This window comes from Hordeum vulgare, chromosome 4H (assembly GCF_904849725.1).
Source record: "Hordeum vulgare subsp. vulgare chromosome 4H, MorexV3_pseudomolecules_assembly, whole genome shotgun sequence".
Classification (NCBI taxonomy): Eukaryota; Viridiplantae; Streptophyta; class Magnoliopsida; order Poales; family Poaceae; genus Hordeum; species Hordeum vulgare.
In genome coordinates, this window is record NC_058521.1 from 536,919,247 (window position 1) to 536,936,019 (window position 16,773).

The 16,773-nt window shown below is 46.1% G+C and overlaps 1 protein-coding gene across 1 annotated transcript; it reads right to left on the bottom strand.

Moving 5' to 3' along the window:
• Positions 1 to 236: 236 nt before the first annotated feature.
• Positions 237 to 1,870, bottom strand: LOC123446818. Its single transcript, XM_045123359.1, has 3 exons — positions 1,787 to 1,870; positions 1,523 to 1,675; positions 237 to 1,207 (listed from the first exon to the last, which is right to left on the bottom strand). The coding sequence occupies exon 3, from the start codon at positions 852 to 854 to the stop codon at positions 378 to 380; it is 477 nt and encodes a 158-aa protein (XP_044979294.1). The 5' UTR covers positions 855 to 1,207; positions 1,523 to 1,675; positions 1,787 to 1,870; the 3' UTR covers positions 237 to 377.
• Between the last annotated feature and the right edge of the window lie 14,903 nt (positions 1,871 to 16,773).

Sequence of the window (16,773 nt, forward strand, 5' to 3'; positions counted from 1 at the left end):
AGGACGGACGACGGACGGGCGACCGAGCCAAACGGACAAAAAAGGGTTGTCGTCCGTTTGGGTCGGCGCGTTGGAGTTGCTCTTAGTCGCTACATAATCAGCTCATAAAGATTGTACAGTATAAATTTTGTGAAAACTTTATATACTGAAAGTATGCAAATACAGTCAACATTAAAGCAAGGCTAACAGAGTTAATGAGCAAAATCCATTCAACATTACAGCAAAACACTTCTCTCTAGCGTTGTGAAACTTTATATACTGAAAAGTATGCAAATCCATTCAACATTACAGCAAGACTAACAGAGTTAATGTACAAAATCCATTCAACATTACAGCAAAACAATTCTTTCTAGCTCTGGTAGCACAGGTCTGAATAATCACTGCAGAGAGTCCATCTCAAATTGACACATTCGAACAGACTCGGAACTCGGTAGAATATGATAGAGCACGACCCTTCTGCGGGCCGGAGCACGCCGGCGGCAGTGCAGATCCGTAAAGCAGGTGTAGTACCTGATCTCGAAGACTTCCGTGGGTTCAAGAACGTGATCGCTCTGCTCGCGGACAACGAACCTGGTTGACCTGTGGCAGTAAAAGTTGTTCTCCTCGTCTAAATCGACGACACTTGGATCCAGGATTCCCGGGGCTCCGTCCGCGGTACAGCGGCCGTGCTTCTCTCTGTATCCAACCTCCAAACAAGGCGAGCAAAGGTGTGCCCGCAGCACGACAGCGCCCAATGAGCAGCGGCCTGGCAATTGCCGCATGCTGATGCTGGCCTGCGCAGGCTCCGGCGACGCGGGGCGAGAACGGACTCCAGTGGACGCCTGACTCCATCGCACCCTGCCTGCCTGTTCCATCCTGGAGAAGTGGCGAGCAGGGACTTGAGCAAGTGCGACTCCCCTTCCATGTCCTGCACGTCAGTGACGGCGCTGATGCTGCTGCTGCAGACAATGCAGCCGCCGCCACACAAGCTGCAGGTGCAGATGTGGAGGAGAGGCTTCTCTATCTCCCTTCCGGGGCGCTCCCTGCATCTCCAGCAGTAACCTGCAGGCTTGTAGCTGCTGCTCCGGCCCTGCACCTGTGTGCTGGCTCGAGCCCGAGCTGCCCCCTTGGGGTTGACACAGCCGGAATCGGTTGAAGCAGAGTCTTCCGCTTCCCACTCTTTTCTTCTAGTCGCCCATCTCCTTTTAAGCGCCTCAGAACGGCGGAGCTGAAGAATAAAGAACAAGAACACCAGTCGATGTCGATCAATTGCAAAAAAAAGAAAGAAAAAAATTGCAAGTAATCCAACCAAGCCGGATAACAGATAAAATGCAGATTCACCCTTATCCAATTCACCATTTTCTAAGTATCGCCGTGCGCATTTGAGAACGTAGAACAAAAATCAATCCAACACTATTGATATGAAACCCCACCCGATTCGTCCTACTAATATAAACCAACAACACGCCTTTATTCGCACCCTGGAGTCAAGTATCCAACGGAAAAGAACAGGCACACTCATGTTCGACACAAGTTCTTTTACCTTCTTGGCCGCGCTGGGGTATCCTTCCTCCCCCTCGAACTGACTCCTTGCCTCCGGGATCACCAGATCAGAGTCGTAAACTGCTGCGGGAGCACGGGCCGCGCCGCCACCGCCGGGCGTGGAATTGCGGCGGCCACGGTCCACAGAGGGGTCCTTCAGTTCCACATTTGGGATGAAACAAAATGTAATCAAAATCAGCAAGCCAAGAACTCGCCCCCAACAAAAAAGAATCAACTTCTGTTCCAAGAAGAACTCAGAACGGACCTTCCCCTGTGCCGGATACGGATGGCATGGCTTCTTGCGCGCCCTCGTCCGATCTCGGCCTCGCCGCTCCCCGCGCCGGGGGACTCTGCCTCTCCCCCGACCGGCCTCCTCCCGCCGGGGGACGCGTCCCCTGTCCCGGCCGGCCTCCTCGCGCGAGGGGACACCTCACCGGAGTCTCCAAACGATGCGGGAGATCGGAATCGACTGCCAACGCCACCGCCACTGCCCGGCGTGGGCTCGTCGCGCCCCCGCTGCACGGGGAAGCTCTGCTTCCCTCCAAAAGGCATTGCTGCCTCGTCGGTCTTTTCACGTGGTGGTGGTTACCTCCAAACCCTCTGATTTCTCAGGAATTAGGTATTCCTGGACTTGGTTGCTGATTCTGCAGTTTAATGATGACACGGGGGGGTCAAAGCAATATATAAGGAGAGATGGAAGGCCGGCTCAGCAGCGCCGCCACCCTGAAACCCTCGCCAGATGGGCCACCGCAGCTCACGGGAGGCCACAGCCCAGTTAGCGGAAGCATTTAAAAAAACACTGATTTGTAAATTATGCATTTTTAGCAGCTTAAAATGATTTTTTGTATGTTTTTTTTACTTTGCACCATGCAAAATTAATGTGTTTTTGCTACAATTAACATGCAAAATTACCCGCTGTGAATTTTTAGTTTTTGAATATGGATAACTTTTCCTCCTGTTGTTCCTAAGATGGCAAAAGTTTTTGATTTTTTTTTCTTAAAAGGTGAAGAGGCTAGGATGCGTATTTAATGGGATGGACGGTCCCTGGTTCGTCATGGGGTGGTTCTGGGTTCTCTCGATCGAAATCCCCCTAAAAACATTCTCCAGTTTTTGGCGTCTAAACAATTTTAGACAATTGGGATATGGACGCCCCCTAAAACCGTCACTATAAAGTACACTCAGTAATGTTACAACTACGAATTACGCAAGGAATGTGGAAAGAATATATCAAAAAACACTTAATCTCCATATAAGTACAGAAAAACGTCTATCGGAAAGCACACGGAGTAAACTTTCGTGGATTCAATTTTCTGGAAGAACACATTGATCATACATGAACGACCCCGTTGAGTAAGAACTAATTTAGAAACAACTAGCTATATACACTAAGGGCTATATGTTCTACCCGGCAAGAGTTCGGGTCGGAAATCAACACCAATAAGTTGTGAAGATGAAGATGCATCAAGTGATCAAGATGATGAGAAAAAGCAAACTCTCAACTCCGTTGCCTGTTCAAGTAAGCTGGTTGATGGAAGGAAGTATGCAAAACATAACAAAGGGAAGAAGGCGATGGGAGTTGAGAGGCTATGTTTCACGTACTTTGTCCTACGATTTTTTGTCTCTATTGATACACTTTGATTGTGGTTTGCATTTGAACTCGATATGTCGATTTGAGTTGAACTTCTATCTGGATTTTGAAGCTCAATCTGATATATGCGGCGATGCCACTATTGCCAGAGCCGATTTTCCGGGATATAAAATTTCCAGCAAATGACCCTTGCACCCTCTTCAGCCCCAGGGTTAATGTTCACTGGTGGATACTTCCTTGATACAGAATTTTTAAGCAATTAAATTTTTTGGGTACATGACCATGAAGGTTTCTGGAGTACAACAAGAATTTCCGGTGGCTGATAGCGGATGCGGTTCGTGGTTCTCCAGCGTCTATGGGACCCCATTCCCACACAAACAACTGACCTAGATAACTCCTATCTCGGGGCTGCTATCTTTGATGCCTAGGTTGCAGGTTGTTATCATCGTGCTCCTCTCCAAATACGTGATCTGGTCAAGACAATAGCCAGGGACAAGTTAGTAAATACGTTTGAATGTACTGGCAAACATCATAAAAATAGACATAATAAAGCATGTGAATTGTATGAGCTAGAATTTTAATGATATTCAAAATGCCATAAGATTAATTCATGAATGCAAGTTTGTAGATAATTCATCCATACCAAGAATAAATAAATAACGAAGGAATGTAAAATAAAAATGGAACATCGGGCGGTAGTCCTCCCGAGGATTCCAAGAAAATAACATGTGCCAATTGGGTGTCTGAAACGACACCTCGAAATGTGTCGTGGTTTTGTCACGACAGATGTCCTCGTGAAAGGACTTAGGTGCGAGGCCATCGCAACTAGGTGATGGCTTGAAGGGGCTAGTCGGTTAAGGAGAGACGCGGGTTTACCTAGGTTTGGCCCCTCTGATGAAGGTAAAAGGCTACATCTGATGATGATGATCTCGATTACAAAGGTGCGGAATCACTAACCAAGCTCTTGAGGATTTCTAACCTATCCTTTCGACCTCAGGGGCTCCCCTTTATATATATATATAGGTGGATGCTCTGAGATTACAACAGTGTCCGGGTCATATTAAAACCCGTGACTTACTTTATCTTTTACTAACTTGGGCGAGGGAGAACCTTCATGTTTCCCTCAATGAGCCCGCCCGTCAGGTGATGGGCCATGAGTCGGCCTTGTGGTGAGCCGCCTCCTAGATCTTTGCGCATATGGCCCCCCTGCCCAAGTTATGGCCGAGGTGGGTTATTCCCATGGCGGGTTAACCCGTGGGGTATATCCCCAAAATTAGCCCTCGATTTAATTTGAATTTATCCATGTTAAACTCCATCCCGAAAAACATAGAAAAAGTCTCAAAGATGAAGATTAGTATGAGTCGCCTTTTGAGCTGGTAATCTCCCTCTAAGGAACGTATTTTCCCCACGTGAGCTTTTTGCCGGGTCATCTGTCTTATTAAAGACTTAGTGCTTTTGTCAACTATCGTAGTTATGATGACATCCTACTCGCTGCTGAAATCATCTAGTCGTAATAGCGAATCTTTTCCCAGCAGTGTTCAAATCCCTGTCAGGCACGAAAATCGAGGCATCCTCTTCGACACAAATTACTCCATTTTTTGCTACACCGCTTCTGGTCTTATTCTTATTAAAAATAGACCAGCCAGGTTTACTTTTAACCTCTTCTTCTTCCTCTCGGTCCTAGCACCTTCTCTCGAACTCCATCAGCACCACTCGTTCTCACTCGACTTCATCCCTTAACATCTGTCACCGGAGTTCATCATAGCTAATTGCGGCGGTCTCCTCGACGCGGCCATCCATAGTCCTCCTCTATTGCGAATCCTGGTAAGCTCCCCATTGTCACTTTAGGTCATCGCCGCCATTCATAGTTCATCCAAAGTTCGTTATACACACTATAGGTTGTAGTCGTAGATCTCTTGCCTTTCATATGTGCATTTGGTGCGATTTCTCCACCGCTGTTGTCTGGCAGTTTTTGTAAATCCATAGCAGGCTCATCTTAGCTTCATGTAGATGCCTTGCTTCGGCAATACCGCCATTAAAGTGTCGTGGTATTTTCGAGACAGATGGCATGGGGTGGCTTAACTCATGGTTTGGGGCCGATGGGCACCGACGACGTGTGGGAACGGGTGTAGGCGCAACACACATGACGTCGGTTTACCCAGGTTCAGGGCCCTCCGATGAGGTAAAACCCCTAGTCCTGCCTGTGTGACTATATGGAAATCACAATATAAAGGTTGCTCCTTGAGCTGTTCGTTAGGAGGGAGACAGAGCGCTGGCTGCCGGTCTCGCTGCGTCAAATGGTGTTCTATGTGTGTCTGGTGTCTCTCTCTCTATGCATACATATCTTGTTGTTCGTCGTCTGTGTGAACCTCTATCTCCTGCCGAATCTGCCTCTCTCGATGGGCAGGGGGTGTGGCTTTATATTATAGCCAGGATGATACAATGGTAAGGGTAGGACAGGAGGTGGGGCCGGCTGCGAGCCTCTTAGGCCGGCAATGGGTCTCACCAGATGTCGCATCTTGGCGCGGGGCCCGCCGGCCGTGTGCATCAGCAGCCGACGCGCCAAGCTGTCAAGGCGCAGGCGACAGGGGGGAATGTGGCTACACGAGCGTCTCGCCCGGTCAGGGTCGACAATGATGGGGGCCCTCTAGCCTCGCTCACCCTCCCATCATCACGCCACATCATGTTGAGTGTGTCAGCGAGTAATGCTACAACGATTGCCTTTGATCATTCGTCTTGTCTTGTCTGCGTATGGTGGTACGACCGGATGGGACAGGAGACGCCCATCTGGCTAGCGGCTGGTCAGCTGGCCGGCAGAGCCCCGTCAGGCGGCCGGGCACACGTTGTATAATTGGGATGGCTATCTCCAGCCGACCGAGCATGTATGTGCCAGAGGGGCTGGCTATCGCTAGCCGGCCAGACTTGTGTTGGCCGAATGGGCCAGCTATCGCCAGCTGGCCGGACTCGTTGGCCGAACGGGCCTGCTATCGCTAGCCGGCTTCGGGGGGGGGGGGGGAGACGACCCCCAAATGTCTTGGAGATGGCTAATCATCGCTCTTGGTATACGAAGGGGTAATATCCCCGTTAGTACCCCCGAAACCGTTGGGGTCCGAAGGCCTCCAGGCGAGGGGGCCAGCGGTTCCTCCCTCCCCCCTCCGCACCTACAGGAATCTTCAACGTTGGCCGGCCAGCCAATGCCAGCGGGCGGCAAGGCTCCGGGCCGGCAAGAGTGGCAGCCGGCCAGGGTCGTGGCCGGCCGCACCCCAGCCGGCTGCCGCGGCACCTCGGGTTCCCTGCATCGCCTCGGGTCCCCCCGTGTCATCTTGGTTCCAGCGCCATCTGGAAGGCGCCACATGCAGGCCAACGGTTGGCGGCGGGCCCGCCACTTTCTACGCGACAGGACGGTGCTACAGGCCGAGCCTCGCGCGCCTCGGCCCAAACGCGGATTCATTGGGGTCATGGGCCGTCGGTTGGAGTTCCCAACGCATTTTAATGCGCTGAGTTCATGGGTGAGTGGGGGTCATTGGCACAACGGATCCGTGCGCCCCCGTCTTCTCTGGCTTTAAAAGCGGGAGAGGGGAGGCGGAGGCCGCCATTGTCTCGCCAGTGCCTACCGCTCCTCTCGCGCTGCGCTCTTCGTCTCCTTCCTTCCTCCTCACGCCTGCATCGCCTCTCCACCTCCTTCCTTCCTCCTCCCGCTGGGAGACGTGTCCCCTGACCCAGTCGGCCTCCTCGCGCTAGGGGACACCTCACCGGTGTTAGAGCATATATCTCCATATGTGGTTTTGGTAATTGATGACAATTCTTATTGACTAATGGTTGCCTTAAGTTATATTTATAGGATTTGTCCATAGGCACTTCTTGAAGTCCATCTGTTGGGTTCAAGGAGTTTATATGATGACCAAGATGGTATTCAAGGTATTATCCAAAGAATGGTCATAGAGACACAAGGTTGATCAAGATCTCAGACAAAGAGCACATCAAGATGATCAACAGACAAAGCGTACAAGATGTACCGAGAGGGATGATACGTCTCCAACGTATCTATAATTTTTTATGGTTCCATGCTATTATCTTGTCAACTTTGGATGTTTTGTATGCGTTTTCTATCTTTTTTGGTACTAACCTATTAACTTAGTGCCAAGTGCGAGTTCCTATTTTTTCCGTTTTTTTACCCTTTTCAGAGAAGAATATTAAACGGAGTCCAAACGGAATAAAATCTTAAAAATGATTTTTTCCATAATAGAAGATACGCAAGGAACTTGAGAACCAAGGCAAAGGATCCCGTGGGAGGCCACAAGCCCCCTAGCCGCGGCCTGGGGGAGGCGCTGATACGTCCATTTTGCATCATGTTTTCATGTTGATATTTATCGCTTCTTGGACTATTATTTCACTTCACGGTACAAATACTTATGCCTTTTCTCTCTTATTTTGCAAGGTTTACATGAAGAGGAAGAATGCCGGCAGCTGGAATTCTGGCATGAAAATGGAGCAAGTCTGAGATACCTATTTTGCGCAACTCCAAACGCCGTAAAAATCAACGATGATTTTTTTTCCGGATTTATAAAAAGTACTGGGCCGAAGAAGCACCAGAAGGGCGCCAGCAGGTGGCCCCAAGCCTGCTAGGCGCGGCCACCCCCTGGCCGCGCCTAGGGGGCTTGTTGGCAGCCTGCTGGCCCATTGACCCCTCTCTTCTGCTATATGAAGGGCTTCGTCCAGAAAAAAATCAGGGAGGGGCTTTTTTGTGGATTCGCCACTGCCACGAGGCGGAACTTGAGCAGAACCAATCTAGAGCTCCGACAGGACGATCCTGCCGGGGAAACTTCCCTCTCGGAGGGGGAAATCGTCGCCATCGTCATCACCAACACTCCTCTCATCGAAGGGGCTCGTCACCATCAACATTTTCATCAGCACCATCTCATCTCCAAACCCTAGTTCATCACTTGTAACCAATCTCCGTCTCGCGACTTCGACTGGTACTTGTAAGGTTGCTAGTAGTGTTGATTACTCTTTGTCGTTGATGCTAGTTGGATTACTTGGTGGAAGAGTTTATGTTCAGATCCTTGATGCTACTCATTACCTCTCTGGTCATGAATATGATTATTCTTTGTGAGTAATTACTTTTGTTCCTGAGGACATGGGATAAGTCATGCTAATAGTAGTCATGTGAATTTGGTATTCGTTCGATATTTTGATGTGTTGCATGTTGTTTTTCTTCTAGTGGTCTTATGTGAACGTCGACTACATAATACTTCACCATTATTTGGGCCTAGAGGTAGGCATTGGGAAATAGTATGTATATGATGGGTTGCTAGAGTGACAGAAGCTTAAACCCTAGTTTATGCGTTGCTTCGTAATGGGCTGATTTGGATCCACTAGTTTAATGCTATGGTTAGACTTTGTATTTCTTCTTTCGTAGTTGTGGATGCTTGCGAGAGGGGTTAATCATAAGTGGGATGCTTGTCCAAGTAAGGGCAGTACCCAAGCGCCGGTCCACCCACATATGAAACTATCAAAGTAACGAACGCGAATCATATGAACATGATGAAAACTAGCATGACAGAAATTCCCGTGTGTCCTCAGGAGCGTTTTTCCTCCTATAAGACTTTGTCCAGGCTTGTCCCTTGCTACAAAAGGGATTGGGCCACCTTGCTGCACTGTTGCTACTTTTGTTACTTGTTGCTTGTCGGGGAACTTCGCATGGGAAACAAAAAATTTCCTACGCGCACGAAGACCTATCATGGTGATGTCCATCTACGAGAGGGGATTTCCGATCTACATACCCTTGTAGATCGCACAGCAGAAGCGTTAAGAAACGCGGTTGATGTAGTGGAACGTCCTCACGTCCCTCGATCCGCCCCGCGAACCGTCCCACGAACCGTCCCGCGATCCGTCCCACGATCCGCTCCGATCTAGTGCCGAACGGACGGCACCTCCGCGTTCAGCACACGTACAGCTCGACGATGATCTCGGCCTTCTTGATCCAGCAAGAGAGACGGAGAGGTAGATGAGTTCTCCGGCAGCATGATGACGCTCCGGAGGTTGGTGGTGATCTAATCTCAGCAGGGCTCCGCCCGAGCTCCGCAGAAACGCGATCTAGAGGTAAAACCGTGGAGGTATGTGGTCGGGCTGCCGTGGCAAAAGTTATCTCAAATCAGCCCTAAAACCCCACTATATATATAGGAGGGAGGGAGGGGAGGAGGCAGCCTCAAAACCTAAAGGTTTGGCCGAAATTGGAGGTGGAGGAGTCCTACTCCAATCCTACTTGGAGTAGGATTCCACCTTCCCACTTGGAAACTCTTTCCACCTTGTGTTTTTTTCCTTCTCGAACCTTATGGGCCTTAGTGAGAACTTATTCCAGCCCACTAGGGGCTGGTTTATCTCTTCCCATAGCCCATGAGACCCCTTGGGGCGTGATACCCCTCCTGATGGTCCCCGGCACCCCTCCCGGCACTCCCAGTACACTACCGATGAGCCCGAAACTTTTCCGGTAATGCACGAAAACCTTCCGGTAACCAAATGAGGTCATCCTATATATCAATCGTCGTTTCCGAACCATTCCGGAAACCCTCGTGACGTCCGTGATCTCATCCGGGACTCCGAACAACATTCGGTAACCAACCATATAACTCAAATACGCATAAAACAACGTCGAACCTTAAGTGTGCAGACCTGCGGGTTCGAGAACTATGTAGACATGACCCGAGAGACTCCTCGGTCAATATCCAATAACGGGACCTAGATGCCCATATTGGATCCTACATATTCTACGAAGATCTTATCGTTTGAACCTCAGTGCCAAGGATTCATATAATCCCGTATGTCATTCCCTTTGTCCTTCGGTATGTTACTTGCGTGAGATTCGATCGTCAGTATCCGCATACCTATTTCAATCTCGTTTACCGGCAAGTCTCTTTACTCGTTCCGTAATACAAGATCCCGCAACTTACACTAAGTCACATTGCTTGCAAGGCTTGTGTGTGATGTTGTATTACCGAGTGGGCCCGAGATACCTCTCCGTCATATGGAGTGACAAATCCCAGTCTTGATCCATACTAACTCAACGAACACCTTCGGAGATACCTGTAGAGCATCTTTATAGTCACCCAGTTATGTTGCGACGTTTGATACACACAAAGCATTCCTCCGGTGTCAGTGAGTTATATGATCTCATGGTCATAGAAACAAATACTTGACACGCAGAAAACAGTAGCAACAAAATGACACAACCAACATGTTACGTCTATTAGTTTGTGTCTAGTCCATCACATTATTCTCCTAATGATGTGATCCCGTTATCAAGTAACAACACTTGCCTATGGCCAGGAAACCTTGACCATCTTTGATCAACGAGCTAGTCAACTAGAGGCTTACTAGGGATAGTGTTTTGTCTATGTATCCACACAAGTATTGTGTTTCCAATCAATACAATTATAGCATGGATAATAAACGATTATCATGAACAAAGAAATATAATAATAACTAATTATTATTGCCTCTAGGGCATATTTCCAACATTGCTTGCTATGAATCATCTCACCACTTGTCAGATCCTCCTGCTCCTCGTTGGGTTTGACACTCTTACTTATCGAAAGGACTACAATTGATCCCCTATACTTGTGGGTCATCAAGACTCTTTTCTGACGCTGTTATCGGGGAGTGAAGCGCCTTTTGTAAGTGGAACTTGGTAAGGAAACATTCATATAGTGTGCTGAAATTTATTGTCACCTGACACTATGGATACTAATACTTTGAGGGGTTTGTTCGGGGTATCTTCACCTCAAACGGAAGCACAAATAGTTGCTCCTCAACCTGCTACACCTGCTGAAAATATTTGCTTTGAATATCCTTTGGGTATGCTTGAGAAACTGCTGGCTAATCCTTTTACAGGAGATGGAACATGACATCCAGACTTGCATCTAATCTATGTAGATGAAGTTTGTGGTTTATTTAAGCTTGCAGGTTTGCCCGAGGATGAGGTCAAGAAGAAGGTATTTCCCTTATCTTTGAAGGATAAGGGTTGACATGGTATAGGCTATGTGATTATACTGGATCATGGGACTACAATCGGCTGAAATTGGAATTTCATCAAAAGTTTTATCCTATGCATTTAGTACATCGTGATTGGAATTATATTTATAATTTTTGGCCTCGTGACATAGAAAGCATCGCTCAAGCTTGGGGGAGGCTTAAATCAATGTTATATTGATGCCCCAATCATGAGCTCTCGAGAGAAATTATCATTCAGAACTTCTATGCTCGGCTTTCTCATGATGATCGCACCATGCTTGATACTTCTTGTACCGGTTCTTTTATGAAGAGAGATATTGACTTCACATGGAATTTATTGGAGAGAATGAAACGCAATTCTGAAGATTGGGAGGTTGAAGAAGGTAAGGAGTCATGTATGAATTTCGAGTTTGATTGTGTTAAATCCTTTGTTGAGACAAATACTTTTTGTGACTTTAGCGCTAAGTATGGACTTGAGTCTGAGATAGTAGCTTCATTGTGTGAATCATTTGCTGCTCATATTGATCTCCCCAAGGAGAAGTGGTTTTGTATATCATCCTCCTTTAGAAGTCAATGTAGTTAAACCCACTCAAGTTGAAGAGAAAGTCATTGCCTATAATGATCCTGTTGTTCCGAGTGCTTACATTGAGAAACCACCTTTCCTTGTTAGGATAAAGGATCATTCTAAAGCTTCAACTGTGATACGTAGAGGCTACATTAGAACACTTACACCCCCTGAGCAAATTAGAGTTGAACCTAGCATTGCTATTATCAAAGATCTCCTGTCCGATGATGTTGAGGGACATAATATTCACTTCTATGAAGGTGCTGCTAGAATTGCTAAACCTCACGCTAGAGCCAAACATAGGCCTATTGTTGGCACGCCTGTTGTTTCTGTTCAGATAGGAGATCATTGCTATCATGGTTTATGTGACGTGGGTGCTAGTGTTAGTGCAATACCTCAATCCTTATATGATGAAATCAAAGACGGGATTGCACCTGTTGAGATAGAGCCTATTGATGTCACTATTCAGTTTGCCAATAGAGATATTATCTGCCCTGTGGGAATTGTTAGGGATGTTGAAGTCTTGTGTGGTAAAACGAAGTATCCTGCTGATTTCCTCGTTCTTGCTACCGCACAAGATAGCTTTTGTCCTATCATATTTGGTAGGCCTTTTCTCAATACCGTCAATGCTCATATTGATTATGAGAAGCAAACTGCCACTGTTGGCTTTGAAGGTGTGTCACACGAGTTCAATTTCTCCAAGTTTGGTAGACAACCTCATGAAAAGGAGTTGCCTAGTAAGGATGAAACTATTGCCTTAGCTTCTATTGCCGTACCTCCTACTGATCCCTTAGAGCAATACTTGATTGAGCATGAAAATGATATGCATATGGATGAAAGGGATGAAATAGATAGAGTTGTCTTAGAACAATATCCTATCCTTAAGAATAACTTGCGTGTTGAACTGCTTGGGGATCCACCCCCACCAAAGGGTGATCCTGTGTTCGAGTTTAAATAGTTGCCTGATACTATTAAGTATGCTTATCTTGATGAAAAAGATATATATCATGTTATTATTAGTATTAGCCTCTCAGAGCACGAAGAAAAGAAGTTACTAAAAACTCTGAGAAAGCACCGTGCTGCTATTGGATATACTCTTGATGATCTTAAGGGCATTAGTCCTACTCTATGTCAGCACAAGATTAAAACTGATCCTGATTCCAAACCAGTTGCTGATCATCAGAGGAGATTAAATCCTTAGATGAAAGAAGTAGTAAGAAAAGAAATACTAAAGCTCCTGGAAGCGGGTATTATCTATCCTGTTGCTCATAGTGATTGGGTGAGTCCGGTGCATTGCGTCCGTAAGAAGGGAGGCATTACCGTTGTCCCTAATGATAAGGATGAATTGATCCCTCAGAGGATTATTACTGGCTATAGGATGGTGATCGATTTTAGGAAATTGAATAAAGCCACTAGGAAAGATCATTACCCTTTGCCTTTTATCGACAAAATGCTAGAAAGACTGTCTAAACACACACACTTCTGCTTTCTAGACGGTTATTCTGGTTTCTCCCAAATACCAGTTGCACAATCTGATCAGGAGAAAATCACTTTCACCTCCCTTTCGGTACCTTTGCTTATAGATGTATGCCTTTTGGCTTATGTAATGCACCTGTCACCTTTCAAAGATGTATGATGGCTATATTCTTTGACTTTTGTGAAAAGATTGTTGAGGTTTTCATGGATGACTTCTCCGTTTACGGGTCTTCCTTTGATGATTGCCTTAGCAACCTTGATCGAGTCTTGCAGAGATGTAAAGACACCAATCTTGTCTTGAATTGAGAGAAGTGCCACTTTATGGTTAATGAAGGCATCGTCTTAGGACATAAAATTTCTGAAAGAGGTATTGAAGTCGATAAGGCTAAGGTTGATGCAATCGAGAAAATGCCATACCCCACAGATATCAAAGGTATAAGAAGTTTCCTTGGTCATGCTGGTTTCTATAGAAGGTTCATTAAATACTTCTCTAAGATTTCTAGGCCTCTTACCAATCTCTTGCAAAAGGATATTCCTTTTGTTTTTGACGATGATTGTGAGGAAGCCTTCGAAATACTTAAGAGGGCTTTGATAACTGCACCTATTGTTCAACCACCTGATTGGAACTTACCTTTTGAAATCATGTGTGATGCTAGTGATTATGCTATTGGTGCTATCCTAGGGCAAGGAGTTGATAAGAAGTTGAATGTTATTCACTATGCTAGCAAAACTCTAGACAGTGCCCAAAGAAACTATGCTACTACGGAAAAGGAATTTTTAGCAGTCGTGTTTGCATGTGAAAAGTTCAGGTCTTACATAGTTGATTCCAAAGTCACTATTCACATTGATCACGCTGCTATTAAGTACCTCATGGAGAAGAAGGACGCTAAACCTAGACTTATCAGATGGGTTCTCTTGCTACAAGAATTTGATTTGCACGTTGTCGACATGAAGGGTGCTGATAACCCTGTAGCAGATAACTTGTCTAGGTTGGAGAACGTTCTTGATGACCCACAACCTATTGATGATAGCTTTCCCGATGAGCAACTGAGTGTCATCAATGCTTCACGTAGTGCACCGTGGTTTGCTGATTATGCAAATTATATCGTTGCCAAATATATACCACCTAGTTTCACATACCAGCAAAAGAAGAAATTCTTCTTTGACTTGAGACATTACTTCTGGGATGATCCTCACCTTTATAAGGAAGGAGTAGATGGTGTTATTAGACGTTGTGTACCCGAACATGAACAGGGACAGATCCTACAGAAGTGTCACTCCGAGGCCTACGGAGGACACCATGCGGGAGATAGAACTGCACACAAGGTATTGCAATTAGGTTTCTATTGACCCACTCTCTTCAAGGATGCCCATAAGTTTGTCTTGTCTTGTGACGAATGTCGAAGAATAGGTAATATCAGTAAACGTCAGGAAATGCCTATGAACTATTCACTTGTCATTGAACCATTTGATGTATGGGGCTTTGATTATATGGGACCTTTCCCAAAATCCAATGGGTATACACATATCCTAGTTGCTGTTGATTATGTGACTAAGTGGGTAGAAGCTATCCCCACTAGTAGTGCTGATCACAACACCTCTATCAAGATGCTTAAAGAAGTTATTTTCCCTAGATTTGGAGTCCCTAGATATCTAATGACCGACGGTAGTTCACATTTCATTCATGGTGCTTTCCGTAAAACGCTTGCTAAGTATGATGTCAACCATAGAATTGCGTCTCCCTATCACCCTCAGTCCAGTTGTCAAGTAGAGCTAAGCAACAGAGAGACTAAACTAATTCTGCAAAAAACTGTCAACAGGTCTAGAAAGAATTGGTCTAAGAAGCTCGATGATGCACTGTGGGCTTATAGAACTGCCTATAAGAATCCCATGGGCATGTCTCCGTAAAAAATGGTGTACGGTAAAGCATGTCATCTACCTCTTCAGCTAGAGCATAAAGCTTATTGGGCAATCAAAGAGCTCAACTTTGATTTCAAAATTGCCGGTGAGAACAGGTTATTTGACATTAGCTCACTTGATGAATGGAGAACTCAGGCATATGAGAATGCCAAGTTGTTCAAAGAGAAGGTTAAGAGGTGGCATGATAAGAGGATACAAAAGAGTGAGTTCAACGTAGGTGATTATGTCTTGCTATATAACTCCTCGTTTAAGATTCTTTGCAGGCAAGCTTCTCTCTAAATGGGAAGGTCCCTATGTTGTTGAGGAAGTATATCGTTCCGGTGCTATCAAGATCAACAACACGGAAGGTAATTGTCCGAGAGTTGTAAATGGGTAGAGAATCAAGCATTATATCTCAGGTACTCCCATAAATGTTGAAAGCAATATCATCAATACCATAACTCCGGAAGAATACCTAAGGGACATTTATCAGCCTGTTTCAGACTCCGAAAACGAAGAGGTATGTGATTCGGTAAGAAAACCGAGTCCAAAACTTTTCCAGTAGGAAATTTTCTCCGTTTTGGAATATTTGAAAAAATACAAAAATTGGAAGTAGTCCGGAAAGTGCGTGAGGAGGCGACAAGCCTGCCCGGCGCGGACCCACCCCCTGGCCACGCCTGGGGGGCTTGTGGCCACCTCGTGCGCCTCTCGGACTCCGTTTTTGTGCGGAGTACTCCTTCTGGTCTGGAAAAAATCAATATATATTCTCCCGTGAGGTTTGACCCCTGCATCATGTAGATTTTCTTTGTTTTTCGTTTCGAGCCTGTTTGTGTTGCAGATCTAGATCGCTATGACTTCCCCAAAAGCTCCGAAGGACAAGATCTTCGAGAAGGTCATCAATCCCTACCTCACTGGAGTGCTGCAACACCCTCAATCTATCGAGATGCGTGAGGGGATGTTGCACATCCGTGATGTTGAGGGGCCAAAGAAGACCGGAACCATGGAGACAAGGCTCGAAGCAATGGAGCAACAAGTCTTCAAGTGCCAAGGGATGGTGGAGCGTGGACTCAACGCCAACCACATGATGATCATGGAGTTCACCAGCAAGCACAGGATTGATGCCAATGACATTGGGAAGCACCTTTCCAGGCTCTATGACAGGATTTATCAACTCCAGGCCCATATCTGTGACCTGCAGAACCAAAACTGTGAGTATGAGTATAGATTTAAATCAATACGGTTGGCTGCAGATTTGAGGATTCCGGAGACTCATTCATCTTTCCATGATGGAGCACCTATGCCTTGGAAGACGGAGGATCAAGCCCATGTTGCAACAACTCCTCCACCATCACCACCAAAGGAAGACAACTAAACATGGGTGTGGGCAATCCCCTTGGCTTGTGCCAAGCTTGGGGGAGTTGCCCCGGTATCGTATCACCATCACATTTTTTGACTTTACCTTTGTTTTATTTTGTTCCTTTTCAGTTTTCTCTTTCTCTAGTAGATTAAAAGTCTTAGTGTTTTAGTCTTGAGTTTTGCTTTGTGTCACCCTTGATGTATTCGAGCTCATGAGCCATATAATAAAGAGTGTCTTAGTTGAAGGGATTTGCCTCTTGCCATGATCAAAAGAGTGAGAAAAAAACAAAAGCATGAAAGATCATGTAATGATCTTATGGGACGTGATGGCTTCACATATAAAAAGATTGATGATTGA